Genomic DNA, 16,182 nt, shown 5'->3' on the forward strand with positions numbered 1-16,182 from the left:
TTATCATCCATATATCTATCTAGCTGTCTGTCTGTCCATCCATCCATCTATACATCCATGTTGAAATGGACATGAAGTATATAACACATTTTTATTGTTTTTTGTTGTGCACAAAAAACACACCATTGGTTTCACTTATGTGGGGGAAAATACACTACACCTTTAAAGTATCTTACTTTATTACTTATTAAACATTATTTAGAGTCAGAGTAAGTTCCGAACATTTCACAGTAAATTTTATACTTGTAAAGTATTTTAATGTAATAAATTATATTTTAATGCATTATATTTTGAATGGCAGTTATATTTAGATTTAATTTGATTTATTATTCAATTTAACAGATACAAATGTAAAATAATACTTATAAAAGTAATGGTTTATTTGAAAAGGTCTTAAAGTTCAGTTTTTATGTAAATCACAGCACACAAATCCCATAATTTCCATGCTTTTTTTGTTTATTTCCATTTATTTTGTGCTCAGGGATATGAGGAATTGTGTTGAATTTACATCTCCTCTGATACAATTAGCAAAAAGTGACATTGTTAGAGGTTTAAGGAGATTATTGATGTTTCAAAGAATAATTGAAAATTACTTTGCAGGTTTTGACAAGCCTTTGCGGGAACTGATGAGAATCACATTTGACATGCACACTTTATAACTTACACATCTGAGACCTTTTTTCTAAATATTTCATTGACTTGAATTGTAGATTTTGTGCTTGATGAAGGAAGCCTCTCACACAGTGGTGTAGCGAGAGATGCCCGGACAGGAGCGAAATGGAGAGGGGACGCTGGGAAAGACGCTCAGGAACACGGCTGAAGGAGGAGTTGTGGTGCTGGTGGGGCTCTGCCTCCTCTGACGGCGCACCACATAACGGAAGTTCAGTGGAGGTTTGACGGCACGAACAGAACCGCCCAGTTCCTCAGATGATTCGCTCTCAGAAGACTCAGTAGATTCACTGGAAGAGGTGGGGAGGGCGGGGTCTGATGCAGGGAGGACCTGATACACCGGATCGACTAGCTGAGGTGTTACTGGTCCAACATCCTGGAATGAGGGCTCAAGGATATGAGGAATACTGTGGGTTGGAGTTTGGGAAAGCATGGTTGACTTTTCCTCTTGCTTGGGGGTGACAGCATGAACCTGCGGATCAATGGCAACAACACATGAAATATATTCAGGGAAACATTATTTATTATTTAAATTCCATTTGGCTAGTGCTGCAGAAATTTCACACTTCCTGCTTTAATAGACTATCTTTCTTCCTGCATTTGCAGAAAAAAAGGTACAGTGGAGGTACAATGTTGTTCCTTGGGAACAAAACGTATAACAGTACCTTAAAAGATACACAATTGATCGTTAGGCTACAAGTATGCCATTGTTTTCCTCAGTTCGGTCCTAGTGAGCCGCTGTCCTGCAGAGTTTGGCTCCAACCCTGAAAGACGTCTATAGAAGCTCTTGTTGAGAATTAACAGTTTAGATTTAGATTTTTAATTGAAAATGGTTGGTCACCATTACGGAGATCATTGTTTTCTTTAGTTAGGCAGTTTGACGTGGGATTTTAAGTAAGTTTGTGGTTTTTGTTACAGCGTAAACAAAACACAAAATTGCTCAAAACAAAATGTATCATGAAGAATAATGTTTGAATAAACTCATCACTGAATTAAAATAATATTCACCAACAATATTTGCTTCCCACAGATCAGACGTTTTAAATATTGATTTTTAAAATCATTCTAAGGAGGAAATGTTTAGACGCACACAGATATCAAGAATCAGCTCATTAGTCTCAACAATGGTGATATACTTAATGCTGCAATGCATGCTGGGAGCCATGAGTTTTATACTGTTGTGGCTTAGTAGGGTTGGAGCTAAACTCTGGAGGACATCAAATCTCTAGGACTGAACTTGCCTATCTCTGACTTAGAGGTACAAAAATGTACCCTTAAGGATACCACCCCAGTGACGGACAATTTTGTACTCTTTTTTTTTTTTTTTTTGAGTGTGTCTGTAAGAATAAACAACTAGAAAATACGAAGTCTTCCAGCAAAGTTCCTGCAATGTCCCTGTTAAACATGAAAAATTGGGTAATTTAATATTTCTTTCAGTTTTTTTTAGGATCGGTGCAACAGATTTTGTAGAATGTTATGTGTAATTAATGCTTTATATGCATTTATTGTTCCTGTGCAGCCACTATATACAAAGTAATGTATTTATTTTTTATATGACTTTACGGTCGACACTTTTACAACGCCATGATTTCCAAGCTTCTTACTGAAAATTGTGGTGGTTGTAAATAAAACAAGGAAAGGAGGAAAGAAGAAAGATGGGACAGAAGGAAGGTCTGTTTTTGTCTTTCCGCATTTCAAAATAAAGCAAGAAGGCAATAAGAGCACAGGGAGATTCAGATAAACTCTATTGGGTTTGGCTGAGCTTCCTACTGTTACATTGAGGTGTTGATTTACCTCAGTCATCTGGCTTTTAGAGCTGGAAAGTTCTCCAGTGTGTGACCTGGAGAAAAAGCCTCACAACAAATTTGGATATTTAGGGTACCTGTGGGCGAAATATTTCACAGGACACCTTCACATCTTGCTGGCCATGGTCAGGGCCAAGAACCTCCCCAACACAGAACCCAACAGTCTGAAATGAAAACACACAGTCCCAATAACCACACTATAATAGCAGAGAGAAAGCAGACTGTTTGAGAAATTGGGAACACTTCATCAAATTAAACTTTTTATGGTGTGAGAAAAACAACATAGAAAATATTAATAGTGGTGGATGTTAGGCTCATTCAGTTGGAATCCGACTCAAGAACATGGACGTAATGGACGTTGGCAGGAACTCACCTCTTTACCTTCATGTCCTGGCTTACACTGAACCTCTGGGAATGGAGCGAGTGAGCATTCCTGAACGGTGTACTCCACAAAACTAGCGGGAACAGGAGAGCTCTAAGAATAAACACAGAATAAAAAGTTTCATTAAATCTGGCCAGGGCAGTCGTCGTATTAAAGGGTTAGTTCATCCAGAAAAAAAATGATGTCATCACATACAGACTGCACTTTTATTAAATAACAAGTTGGATTTCCGGTGGCTTCAGAAAATTTCAGAGAATTAAAAAAATATATATTTGTAATAATTTTATGCAGTTTTAGTATTCATTCACATTCATTGCATTTCCAGGTCAAACTAAGTTTTAAGGATGGAAATGTGCCTCATTGAAATATACATCATGAAATATACACACTGACAAAGACATATTTTACAAACTCTAATGAATGTTTACATGTGAATAAAACCTTATAAATTGTATTAAGTGATCATGTATCTTCAGAAAATGTGGAGTAATCGCTTGATTCATATGGATTTATTTTATGATCACTTTATGGCATTATTGAATGAAAGTCTTATGGGTATGAAACTATAGAAGAGTAATGACATTTAATGACAGAAATTTTTGTTTTGGGGTGAACTAACCCTTTAAATCTATGCATTGGGATACTGAGTGATAACTGCTGTTGTCAAGTAAGTTTCATTCATAATAATTTACCCTGTAATCTAGGCCCAGACTAGTCAACATGTTGACTTTAATGCGCTGCCATTAAAGACGGTGTAATGATGAAGTAGTGTATGTCCCAAAGCTTGCCTACTCTTCTGCTACACACTCTAAAGTGTACTTTTTCTTCACAAAAAGAGTGCATACTTTAAGGGCTTAGTATAAAGTAGGAAAATTGGGACATATAGTGCACATTTAAGCTTGACAGCTACTATTGTGTGATTTTGGCACAACAAGACCTTCAGACTGTTTGGACTTTGTTGTGCTATATCTTTTCTATAAGATCAGAGTTAAGATTTTCATCTCTACAGCCGAATCAAATTCTATTGCAATATTTTCCTGCTTAACACTTTGAAGCTTCTTTGAAACAAGCAGCATTGTGAAAAGCACTAAATAAAGGTGATTATAGCCCTATTCGGACGGTGTTAGATTAACATGGTCTGGGTAAAGTCATTTTACCTCAGGACGTCTGTAATATTAATGGTCAATTCGCACAGGATTAAGACATCTCAGTAAAACTAGCAGAAGTGGGAGGAGTAACTCGCTTTACGCACAACGGTAACCTCCGTGTCGTCATGTGCGTATGACGCTGCTGTTATCACGTGAGCAAACACACGAGCGCCAGTCTGAACTCCGTCTACAATATAATGTTTGTTTTAATAAACAGTTAGGTCCAGTCTAACGATTCTGATTGGATTGTGTTGGTAATAAACACTTTCCTAGAGCTAAAATAAGTGTTGTGCCTCTAATAAGTGCTTTTGATCTTCTTTTTGTTTTAAATAATATGCGGAAAACACTGAAGGTTTGCCACAGAGTTGTCCCTCCACCTACAACACAACCAAATGCTTCAAGCGCCTCAAAGCTTGTAAAATGCGTTTAAAAAAAAAAAACTTTTAAAAAGGAAATGACGGAATTTTACCATACATTTTTACAGTGGGTCTATTCGAATGGGATTAGTATTACCCGAGGTCATTTTTCCGGACCTTTTTACAGAAGGTAAAAGTCTTGGTAATCTTTACTGACATTGTCCGTAATGATTACCGAGATGGCACATTCGTACGGGACTAAAATCACAGAGAACCTCTGGTAAAAAATACTTTACCCCCACGTCCCCATGTTAATCTAATCCAGTCCAAATAGGGCTTTTGACTATATTATGATCAAAACTAAACCAAAAAAAAAAAAAAGGTTTACACTGGCTGTAATACTAATGCTGTCCTATAGAGGGGGCCACAGGTTAAGAAATATTTTAAAACCATTCAAACGCCCAATTTCCATCAGTAAAAATCAAGCGGCAACCTTCTGGTCTCTCTCTTGAATCTCTCTCTTGCCACTATTGCCGTATACGTGGCAAACCTAAATGATACCACAATTTAATGAATTGCAAAAACAACAAATTGCTGGTCTGTCATCCATTGTAACCTGATGGGAGGCTCTGGTGATGGTATCCACAATCAGGCTAACAGGAAGTGTGCTTTGTCTGTTGTATTTAAGGAGGGATGTCCTAGCTGTGGCGATGGCTTCATTACTGTCTACCGGCAGCAGCAGAGGACAGACTGGACACGTCAGCCGTAACTTCTCTGGAGGGTCTTGGGGAAGAAAAGGAGAGAGAGCACATCTTAAAGTTAATAAAAGAAAAGAAAAATATCATTTCAGTAGTTGGATTAATTTCACAATCAAGACATAACTTTTTTTATTAAGGATGGAACAATAAAGTAATTTTGTAATCAGGGCCCTTGCTATTAAAGTTGTCATGAACTGGCTTTTTTTTATATACTGTTGTCTGAGGTCGACTAATGAAGTTTGTGTGGTTTTTACATTCAAAAACATCATAACGAATAAGTAATAGGCTATTTTCTACACTGGTTTTGAGGCTCTCTCCAAAACGCTGGGTTTTGATGGGCGTGCAGCACTGGAGACTTGGAAGTAAACGCCCGCGCCCACGGCTAGGATTGGATACGATTTGCATATTAAATGAGCTTCAGCTCCCCTTCTCAGTTCAGTTCACATGAGGGAGAGATAGTTTTGAAAGTGACAACCGGAATGATTCTCTCGACCACAGGGCTCATAAACGTCTTTATCATTCACCCTCGATTGATTGGACAATTGATTGATTGGTGGATATAAGCGTGAACCGCACACACACGTGCACACACACACACACACACACACACACACACACACACACACACAAACACACGTGCCCTTCAGAGAGAGTGACCAGCGCAGATCAAGAAAGGAATATTATTTCACTATTTGAGATTAATCGGCTTGCTGACTTGCTTACATTTTGGTACCTTGTCTGGAAAGCACATAGCACAGTCCCAGACAAGGAATGCGCTGCTATGCGGCCGCCACAGATTTCGCAATCACGTCAGAAAGGTCACGCTAGACATAGGCATATAATACAAACGGCAATTTCTCCAACTTAAAAATCATCTGACATCTTTGTTTAACCTTTTTTGCTAAAGTATGTTTGTATTAGTATTCGCATGAGTGCTTTGTAAACATGAGGGCAATACTTCTGCTTACGTCTTTCCAACGTGATTGCGCAATCCGTGGTGTCACAGAGCAGTGCAAGATGAGCAATTTAGATTATAAAGAATATACAATTTGATTTTTTATATAAAAATTACCAATAAAAATGACAGATGGTTTCACTAGATAAGACCCTATTCCTCGTCTGGGATCGTGCAAAGCCTCTGAAGCCCTTCAAAGCCCTTTTGAAACTGCATTGATTTGGACCTTGTGGTGGTGATGAGAAAAATCCTGAAATATTTTCCTCGAAAAACTTAATTTCTTATCGAATGAAGAAAGAAAGACATTTTGGATGGCATGGGGGTAAATTATGAGGAAATTTTCATTTTGAAGTGAACTAATCCTTTAAGCAGTATCAATAAAAGCATTCAGGCTTTAGGTTGTTTCCTCTGAGGAGGCAGGGCAGTGCCTTCTCAAAAAAATATAATCCATATTACAAAAATAAAACAATGCAAATATTACAAAATTACATTAAAATACTCATATTATATTAGATAAATAATGTATATAAATAAAGGTGACTTAATTAGAACCTATTATAATCACTAGATAGTTTTTATCCCAAGTTGTGAATTCAACTTAATTACAAAATTTGAATATTACATGAAACATTTCATGACCCACTTAATTGCACAGCCTTCATTGATCTATTCACAGCACTTCTTCAGTTTTGCATAAGCTAAAAATGTTTCTGCTTATTAATGTTGAGATTTCTAGTATGCAGGGAAATCCTGTTTATGTGTGTAGTCAGAAAGGGAAATAAATGGTTGACCTGGAACGAGTGTGCAGTCATAGCTGTAGAGGTACGAGTAGCCCTCTGGTGTGTGGAGTACTGTGGTATTACAGTTTCCAGAGATTTGCTACAACACAAGGAACATACATTAATTTTACATAAACCAATCTAAAACAATCATACACATTCTCCTTTCAAAATGCAACAAAATCAGTTACTTGAAAGATTACTTTAAGGTAGAAGCTGGATTAAAGGGGTTTTCATATGATGCTTTTTAATGTTTTCCTTTTGCTTAATGTATCTGTTCATGTACAAGATCTGAAAAGTTACAAAGTGTATAGTTTTTATTCTAACAGAAAACACTGCTCCAGACCTGCCTAAAATGCCTTTATCCAACCCTGCCTTCACAGTTTCCTAGTAAGGAAGACTTTTTTCCTAGTCTAGTTGTATTCACTACTAAGAAACTTAGTTCACCCAAAAATGAAATTGATGTCATTAATGACTCACCCTAATGTCGTTCCACACCCGTAAGACCTCCGTTCATCTTTAAGATATTAAACAGAGTTTAAGATATTTAATATTTTAGTCCCAGAGCATATGCAGTCTATGCACACTTTACTGTCCATGTCAAGAAAGGGAATAAAAACATCATCAAAGTAGTCCATATGAGACATCAGTGGGTTAATTAGAGTCTCTTGAAGCATCGAAAATGCTTTTCGAAAAAAGATTAAAACCGTCATGAATTAGTGAATCGATCTAAATCATTGACTGATTCACTGATTCATGGCCGTTTGAATCTTTATTTGAGGAACACGGAAGAAAAGACAATGCTGAATAAAGTCATAGTTTTTGTTATTTTTGGACCAAACTGTATTTTTGATGCTTCAAGAGACTCTAATTAACCCACTGATGTCTCATATGGACTACTTTGATGATGTTTTTATTCCCTTTCTGGACATGGCCAGTATAGTGTGCCTACACTTGGATACACTCTCGGACTAAATATAAAATATCTTAAACTGTGTCTGAAGATGAACGGAGGTCTTACGGGTGTGGAAAGACATTAGGGTGAGGAGTTAATGACATAAATTTGATATTTGGGTGAACTGACCCTTTAATGTTGATACCTAAGTTATAGCATTGGGTGTGCTATAAAACTGGCAGAGAGGAGAGCAATTAGTTTCATTCCACAACAGCTACATCGAAATAAACATTGCATATATTTTAAAGGCTTTTCACAAGTTTACACTTAGATATCATTTATAGAGTGTACATTTAAATCGTATTTGGTGTATGGGGGGAGGGCTTTAAGCTCTGACTTGGCCCAAACCCAGAGTGTATGTAGGTGGTTAGAACTTAAAAAGAGCAAAATGTGGAGAAGGGGTGATGGAGGGATGCTGATTAACTGTCAACAAAAATGGAGGTAAGACCGCTGCGTAGCCTATATACACCTCTTTTATTGATTAGCTGAGTGCTCTTCACCTGTGTCAATTATCTCAAAGTGCTACTCCCGAACCTTTGTTAATAAACATCATTAATTGGCAAAAACATTCAATGTAAAGAGTCAATATTTACAGTGAGGACCAGTGTTGATATTCACTCAGGAGAGGCATGCTCAATATCAGTTTCCAGGCCAAATCCTGACGGATGGTGATCCATTCTTGTCTTAGTGCTCGGAGTGGATCGCAATTTGTGTGCTTCTGCTTGACCACAGGTTCTCTCTCTATGGGATTAAGATCCGGAGAGTTGCCTGGCCATGGATCCAAAATGTCAATATAATGATCTCTGAGCCACTTCATTATTTCTCTTGCCTTGTGGTGCTCCATCATGCTGTAAAATGTACGGTTTATCACCAAATTGCTCCTAGATCATTATGAGAAGCTGCTCTTGCAGGAATTTTTGATGCTGTTCATATCCAAGGCAGCGTTTTTTAGAGTGCCACTCCCTTGGATGAAAAGAAACCACAAACATGGATGGCTCAGGACGCTACACTGTTGGCACGACAATTAACTCTGCTTTTCTTCTTTGGACAATCATTTTTCCAGATGACACAAACCGTTTGAATGGGGCTTCATGATCAGATCAGATGTTCTGCAGCAATCTTCTGCAGTTCAATCCTTCAAGTTCAATCCAATACTAGTGTTGTCACAATAACGGCATTTCTATCTTAAATACTATCCTTTGAAAAATATCAATATTCAATGCCATTTTCAATACCACAGGGAAAAAAACTGCCTTAACATTTATTTAAAGATAAACATAACAAGGCTAGAACATGACAATGCTGTATATTTTAACATGAACAAAGGCCTCTTGTTCAAAAGCCATACATTCAAAAGGCAATAAAATGCATGTAAAAACTAAAACCAGTAAACATCGAAACTTAGCACCCCCAAGACAAAAAATCCTGGAGCTACAACTGTCCACAGTGGAGCCGATGGAGAAAGGAGCCATGGTGGAGCATTGATGGAGAGACCTGGTGAAACAGGTAGGTAGGTAGAGACCCAGGCAAAGATGAAAGCCCAGGGTGACACTGAAGGCCTGTAGGGCCATAGTGGAGCTGCAGGCAGGAGTGACAAGATGAGGGTGTGGGCTTGACAGGGCGGGGCGGGCCAGGCCAAAGATGGTGCGAGTGAGGACAATGGCGCAACCAAAGGGAAAGAGGAGCCAGCTGGAACCAGAGGGGTGGAGGGTTAATGCACAACTGCTGACTTGCAGGTCAAAGGCAGAGCCACAGCGACAATGGGTCAAGGTGGAGTCAGAGGGATGAAGGAGCCTAGCAGAGCTTAAGGGATGGTGCTCCATGGTAGCCTAGAAATCTAGACACACCCTAGCGGCAGCAAATCTAATCTGCCGCAAGTGTCATCTAGCAACTATCAATACACTTCTGAGCTGTAAATACCAAACTCTAGTCAGTCAAATCACATCGTGTATAGAGTCGGTGAACAGGGCTTAACATAATGACGGCCGAGTTGCGCTTGCGTGCTTCTAGTAAACACAGAAGCTGGAGAACGGCGGTCTTTAGGTTCGGCTTTAGCCGCAACTCTGGAAGACTTGGAGTTAAGCTTTTCTCTGAGAAAAGAACGGCACCGAAGTCATTCTTAAGAAGGGAAGATGTGTTCAGAATTTTGCCGACCGGATACGGCAAAAGTTTAATCTATCAACTAGCTCTGCTTCAATGGTGAGTTTCCAGTGGTGAATTTCCAGACCAAACATCTTGATTTGGGTCTGGCTTGTCAGGCTAGGTCCATTGTGGAGCCAAGTGAGAATTTAGCAAAGGAGAAGCCAATGGTTCGGAGGGCCTAGGTTGAGCCCAGGGCTTGGAGGGTTGAGTTCGAGATGAGGGATCCACAGGCCAAGGCAGAGTTGATGACTGGGAACCCCCATTTTGTAGATCTCCAGCTTGGTATATGCACCTCAGCCTTGGAAGTGTGGGTGTGGCTCCAATTAATTTCCTCAAACTCTAACTAAAATGCCCTCTGTGGTGGACACTGTTGCTCAAACCTCTGGGTTTTGCTCATCCTCTAGGATGAAAACAGCCTCTAGCTATTGCTGTTGTTCTTGCTCCACGTCGGGCATAGTGAGGTCTTCCTCAGTGGGGCAGACAGTAAAAGGTGAGCCGCACTGCACAAGCACCCATATACTGCAAAACCCCTTTTTTGGCCTTCTGAAAACAGATGAAATGAGCGCAGTTCCTGAGCAGTACAATCCAAAAATGTAGCTTGTTCATAGGGCATTTTACGGAAGATAGCTTCCAGAACCAAGGGCCCTGCCCAAATGGCACCCTAAACCCTCACAGTCTTCCTATACAAGTCCTTTTGTGACTTAACACTGCTTTGACTGTCGGCAAGAATTTGGGCTCTGCAAAAGTGTACATCAAAGGGGCAGGGTATTCAAGAGCACCCTTCTGAAATCTAAAATGACAAATGGGACATTTGAGTACCCCTTTTGCCCGTTTGATGTGCACTTTTGCAGAGCCCAAATTCTTGCCACTATGGCAGTGGTCGGCAACTGGTGGCCTGAGGGCCAAAAGACTCTCTGGAATGGATCACTAGACACACCTCTAAAATAGCCATAATTATATGTAATTAAATAATAATAAAAAAAAACGAACAGTGAACCATTGAAATGTTGCATCCACATAGCCAGGTAGGACGAACACATATTTGTCTTTCCTTTCTTCTTTGTATGCTCTATCTTCGCTATCGACTTTCCACTTTAGACTCTTTGATAGTGCCATTTATCTCACCGGCTAGTTTAAATGTTAACATCACTCTGCATGCAATGTAATAGTGTACCTCCAGCACGCAAACAATAAAAAAAATGTTCAGTTTAGTACATGAGGATGCCAAGGAATAATTATATATAAAAAGAGTTTAAAAGTAGGCTACATCAAATAATAATTACAACAGGCTTCATTGTGTAACAAGCAAATTAAAATGCACATTTATTATTCACAATATGGAAAGGAAATAAAACACGCCATTAATGGGCTTCATCAAGTCCTCTTTTTTGAGTTATTTTTATCCATTCCCCATCTCCCACATATTTGTGTTTTAGCAAGTTCTGTGTTGCAAGTTGGTGAATGAAGATACTTGCCAGGTGTGGCAAGCAGCGAGGTAAGGGACCGTGAGAGCGGGCCGGTGGCGAGTGGTAATGAGCGCCAGCTGCGCGACACACCGGTCTGGTCTCACCATGGCGGAGTGACGGGAGTATAAAGGGAGGAGCAAAGACAATGGAAGATGAGAGAGGACCAGGCCTGGACTTTACATTGAGTTTTGTTTATGTTTTGTCATGTGTGTGCGGGCAGTCGTCCGTGAGGGGCAGCCCGCGGTTTACTTTCGTTTTGTTTATTTATTTAATAAAAGTTGTTGAACGTTCGCCGGTTCCCGCCTCCTTCCTTCCTATCTAAGAACCCAGTTACATTGGTGCCGAAAACCCGGGAGGAGGGAGGGACATGCTGTCGAAGAGCCCTCGCTGCTAAGGGGGATCGCGGTGCTGAGGAGTTCGGGCAGCGCGGATGGAGAAGGACAGCGAGAGGCTGCCCGAGGCGGTGGTATTGGAGCGAGTGAAGACTGGTGGGACGGAGAGCTCGCTGCCGTGCCCCTGGGTTGAGGTGGGGTGGCGGCCGTCCTGGAGGGAGCGGAGGAGTCGCCGCTGTTCGCCGTGGGCCGGAGCCTGCTGCCGTCCGCCATGATGGGGAGGAGCAGGGAGCACGGGGCTCGCTGCCGACTGCCCTCAATCGGAGGAGCCACCGCCGGCCGCCAGGGGGTGGAGGAGGATCAGGTCGTCCACCGGGTGTTCAGCACCATCGCATGGCACTGCGAGGAAGATCCTCTTTGCTGGTGAGGACCAAGCGGCAGTGTCGGGAAACCAGACCAGATTTTTTTTTTTTTTTCCTCTCTCCCCTCTCTCGTGCTGTCGCTACTCGTCCTACTCTACTCTACTCGCTACTCGTCGGCTCCGTTTCTCTCGCCTCTCTGTCCTTACCTCAGTTGCCGCGACCACCGTGATCCCCCCGGGAGAGGGGGGGGGGAGTAGAGCGCAGTCTCGGGAGTACCCCCCTGCTTGCGAGGGGTGATGGGGGTATGTGGCAAGCAGCGAGGTGAGGGACCGTGAGAGCAGGCCGGTGGCGAATGGTAATGAGCACCAGCTGTGCCACACACCAGTCTCGCCTCACCATGGCGGAGTGACGGGAGTATAAAGGGAGGAGCAAAGACAGTGGAAGACGAGAGGGGACCAGGCCTGGACTTTACGCTGAGTTTTGTTTATGTTTTGTTATGTGTGTGCAGGCAGTCGTCCGTGAGGGGCTGCCCGCGGTTTACTTTCATTTTGTTTATTTATTTAATAAAAGTTGTTGAACGTTCGCCGGTTCTCGCCTCCTTCCTTCCCATCTAAGAACCCCGTTACTCCAGGTTACAAGTCACTACTGCTTTCATTAATTTTAAAAAAAAATTAACAGAGTATCAGCTCATTTCAGCTTTTTTTTTTTGGCCTAAACTTACTTGCGACCCCTGCCCTATGGTCTTAAGACCGAAAGTGCATATGAAGTGTGCCATTTGGGACAGGGCCTAGGAGAGCACAACTTTAGCTTGAGATGTTTGGTCAATCACAATGCACTGGGTCAGCTGGCCAATCAGAGCACTTTAAGCTTTTCTGCCTTTCTTTGTAGAAATTGTGTGTTTCAGACAGACTGGGAATAGAGGTGCAGCAATAATGTACAGTATGTGAAAAATATTTTTTGTGGACCTTAAAGCATGTTAACCTATTCCAATTCACCAAAAAAAATAGCATCATATGATCCATTTTTATGTCATCATTAATCCCTTTCCCTAAAAGTTTTCCTTATGTTTAATTTAATAAAACAAATTAATACAAAAAGCATGTTGATATTACTTTCACTGTTAGCTCTTGTTCAAGATGCAAAGTGCAGGTTTTACAGGGCAAAAATAAATTAAACACAGGCATCAGGCAGTGATTTTTAGCTTGAGATCCAAATGTGCATCCATTAAATTGTCAAATTTCAGGTTTGCATGCAACAAAAGTTAACCTTCCGAAACCCTTGATCAATATTTGATAATTTTGAACAGAAGTAAACTTCCACATTGTCAAACATATATTCCATCCAAACTTAAAACATCCCTTGAAATGTACAGTGGCAGCAATTAATCAAGGAGATGAATCCTTACCGTTTCCATGAAAGGTCTTATAGCACATTTTTTCCACGATTTGGGACTGAGGACATGGCACTTGGTCTCAAGGACATCTAAATCAAGATAATAGACCTTTCCAGCAGGACCCTACAGCAAGGGAAAGTGGACCTGTGAAATAATCACTATCTTGCAAAATGACAAATACATATATTATGACTTTGAGTCTGCAAAATAATTTATGCTATTAATCATTGATTAATACGAGTAGCTCTACTAATGGTGTCATTGCCTTTCTACTGGTAAAAAATAATTTTTACCAACCTGTTGATGCGCCTGAACGTTTGTAATTCTGTTAAGGGCAAATTTGTAACCTGTTTGTCTGTCCTCATTTATGTACGTGACGGCCAGTCTGGACAACTTCTCCACAATCTTGTCATCACAGGGAACATGAACTAAATTTGTCCCCAAGACACACAAAATGTTTGCGGTCAAAAAAATCCAAATCAGAGTCAACATCTTTAATTAGCCTAGTTTTACAGACAATGCCTTGCACAAGATAACCAGTTTTATTTCAAATGCAGTCTAGCATTGGCTTATACCAGGAGATGAATGTGACTTTGGAATCAGGTTTGATAAACATTAACAAGATGATCAATGTGTATGACCTCACTGTGATGTAAACAGCATAGTCAACACTAGGCTCAAAATTGACCCCAAACTTAATTCAAATTGATTTATAATATACACTTATGAAGTGTTAATAATGTATTATGGAGTGTTAATGGAAATACAAACAGAATAATCAATTTATAACTAAAATACAAATAAACATTTTACCTCAGTCCTTCATGTGGAGTCCTCGAAGCCCTGCAATCAGCACAAAAACTCACATTTTCATGTGGAAATTAAGACCTGATTGGTTGAAACTACTTAGTAGGCTATGAGAAGAATTGAGATTTTTGGAAAACACTTTAGAATAAGGGTCTGTCATTAATAAGTACGGTAGAGTGAGGGGAAACGCTCCGCTACTGTTTTTCCCAAATTAACCACTAGATAAAATCAAGATACGTTTGTCGTTGCTATGGACTACTTTGACCAGAGTGATGTAAAAGTTTAAAGAACCTAAGAGAAAACAGATTCAACGTTATTTGATATTATTTTTAAAGGTGCACTATGCAACTTTCCGTCCACTGGAGGGCGCCTATTCTAAACAAAGGCATAGTTTGATGACACAAAGTGTAAGCGCAGTATTTTGGGACATGTGGTCTTCACCTCACAGCCGGTGGAAAATAGGACTCGGGCAGAAATCATGTTGATGGATGCGGTTATTAACGTTACTGTAGTGTACAGCAGAGCAGGAGCGAGTGTTGTGGAGCTGAGCACGGCCGCTGGAGCGATTGTTAAACAAACACACGGCTCGCGAGTACCGGGACTTTTATTATGATGGGACGGGACACAGTGGTTGGGAGTTCGGGCACTTCTGCTTTTTCCGGTCATGAGTATAAGGTAAAGCAGCTCTGTTTATCATATTAGATACATTTAAGTGTGTTTAAAATGATGTTATGACGTTACTCTGTGTGTTCGCTCAGTGCTGCTGTGACATGTTCACACTGCTAAGAGAAAAGAGCGTCTGCCCAATAAAACCGAGGGTAGCGTAGATATGACACCATTCACAGCCGACTCCCTCAGACGCTATGCTGAAACGTCCCGGTCCTTAGTTAAAAAAGCAATTTTCTCACAATTTACAAATAGTTGGAAACATTTGGGATATTGTAAGTACTCACCTGAACAAAATATATAACACTGGCCTAGTGGTTTTTGGATATTTTACTGCAAAAATACAACATAGTGCACCTTTAACAGTGGAAAAACGTGGTTTAAAGCTTGCTGTTTTTTTAGAGAATCACAATTTTATATGATATAAGAAGAGCAAGGCCTGTAGTTATAGAGTAGGCTACTTGTTATTTAAGGAAAATCTAAAGCACCCCCAGCCACTTGTGATAAAATGCCCATAAATACTGTTGCCATGTTCTGAACATCACATTGTTTTTCCATCAAATGTAATCTAACTAGGTGGTTGAATGAAGAAAAATATGGACTTTATATCTAAAAATAACCTCACATTAGCATCAGCTAGCTAGTTAGCCAGCCAGTTAGCCTCAGGTAACAATATTTTTCAAAAAGGTTCATTAATAAGAATCATATTTATCTACTGTTATTGTGGATTTTCTTTTTTTTCTTTTTTTGCTGGTGATTGTTGTAAACTTAGAGTGCAGGAATTTTACACAAAGTACATTTTTAAACATGACAACTCTGGACATTTATAATTTATAATTTATGTCATTGTCACTGAAAACTAGGATAACTATTCTAGACACATTTGACTTTGTTTAACATAAAATGTTAAACACAACCTACCAATGCATGAAGTAATACAGGACTAATGAGTATAGCACTACATTAACACTTCAGCTACTATGAACTAATATAGAAACACGCTTAACTAATCAAGTCATATCAAAATTAGGACTAAGATTTTATTAGGTTATCAAGATTGGCATCACTAAGAACCAAAAGGTAGCTATTAAAAATTATAAATAATTACTAATTAATTACTAATCACAACATTAACATGTTTAAGATGTGGGCAAATTAATTTTTTACTCTCAACGTGGTTATACTCCTTTTTACTTTAAAATAATGG

General features: G+C 39.9%; 1 protein-coding gene across 1 annotated transcript; it reads right to left on the bottom strand.

Moving 5' to 3' along the window:
• Positions 1–438: 438 nt before the first annotated feature.
• si:ch211-262h13.5 (uncharacterized protein LOC571127 homolog) lies at positions 439–14,076 on the bottom strand. The gene is made up of 7 exons (XM_067416329.1): positions 13,800–14,076; positions 13,515–13,625; positions 6,865–6,952; positions 4,977–5,143; positions 2,848–2,949; positions 2,552–2,638; positions 439–1,141 (listed from the first exon to the last, which is right to left on the bottom strand). The coding sequence occupies exons 1-7, from the start codon at positions 13,992–13,994 to the stop codon at positions 737–739; spliced, it is 1,155 nt and encodes a 384-aa protein (XP_067272430.1). The 5' UTR covers positions 13,995–14,076; the 3' UTR covers positions 439–736.
• Positions 14,077–16,182: the final 2,106 nt, after the last annotated feature.

The sequence above is a fragment of the Pseudorasbora parva genome, chromosome 14, assembly GCF_024679245.1.
Source record: "Pseudorasbora parva isolate DD20220531a chromosome 14, ASM2467924v1, whole genome shotgun sequence".
NCBI classification, from domain to species: domain Eukaryota; kingdom Metazoa; phylum Chordata; class Actinopteri; order Cypriniformes; family Gobionidae; genus Pseudorasbora; species Pseudorasbora parva.

What these genes read in the sequence shown, in the direction of transcription:
- si:ch211-262h13.5 (XM_067416329.1), bottom strand. Translation starts at nt 13,994, where the DNA reads ATGTTGACTCTGATTTGGATTTTTTTGACCGCAAACATTTTGTGTGTC. An exon ending in ACGTTCAGGCGCATCAACAG is followed by an intron (nt 13,626 to 13,799) that starts GTTGGTAAAAAT and finishes CCCTTGCTGTAG; the next exon opens with GGTCCTGCTGGAAAGGTCTA. An exon ending in TCACCAGAGCCTCCCATCAG is followed by an intron (nt 2,950 to 4,976) that starts GTTACAATGGAT and finishes GTTTATTCTTAG; the next exon opens with AGCTCTCCTGTTCCCGCTAG.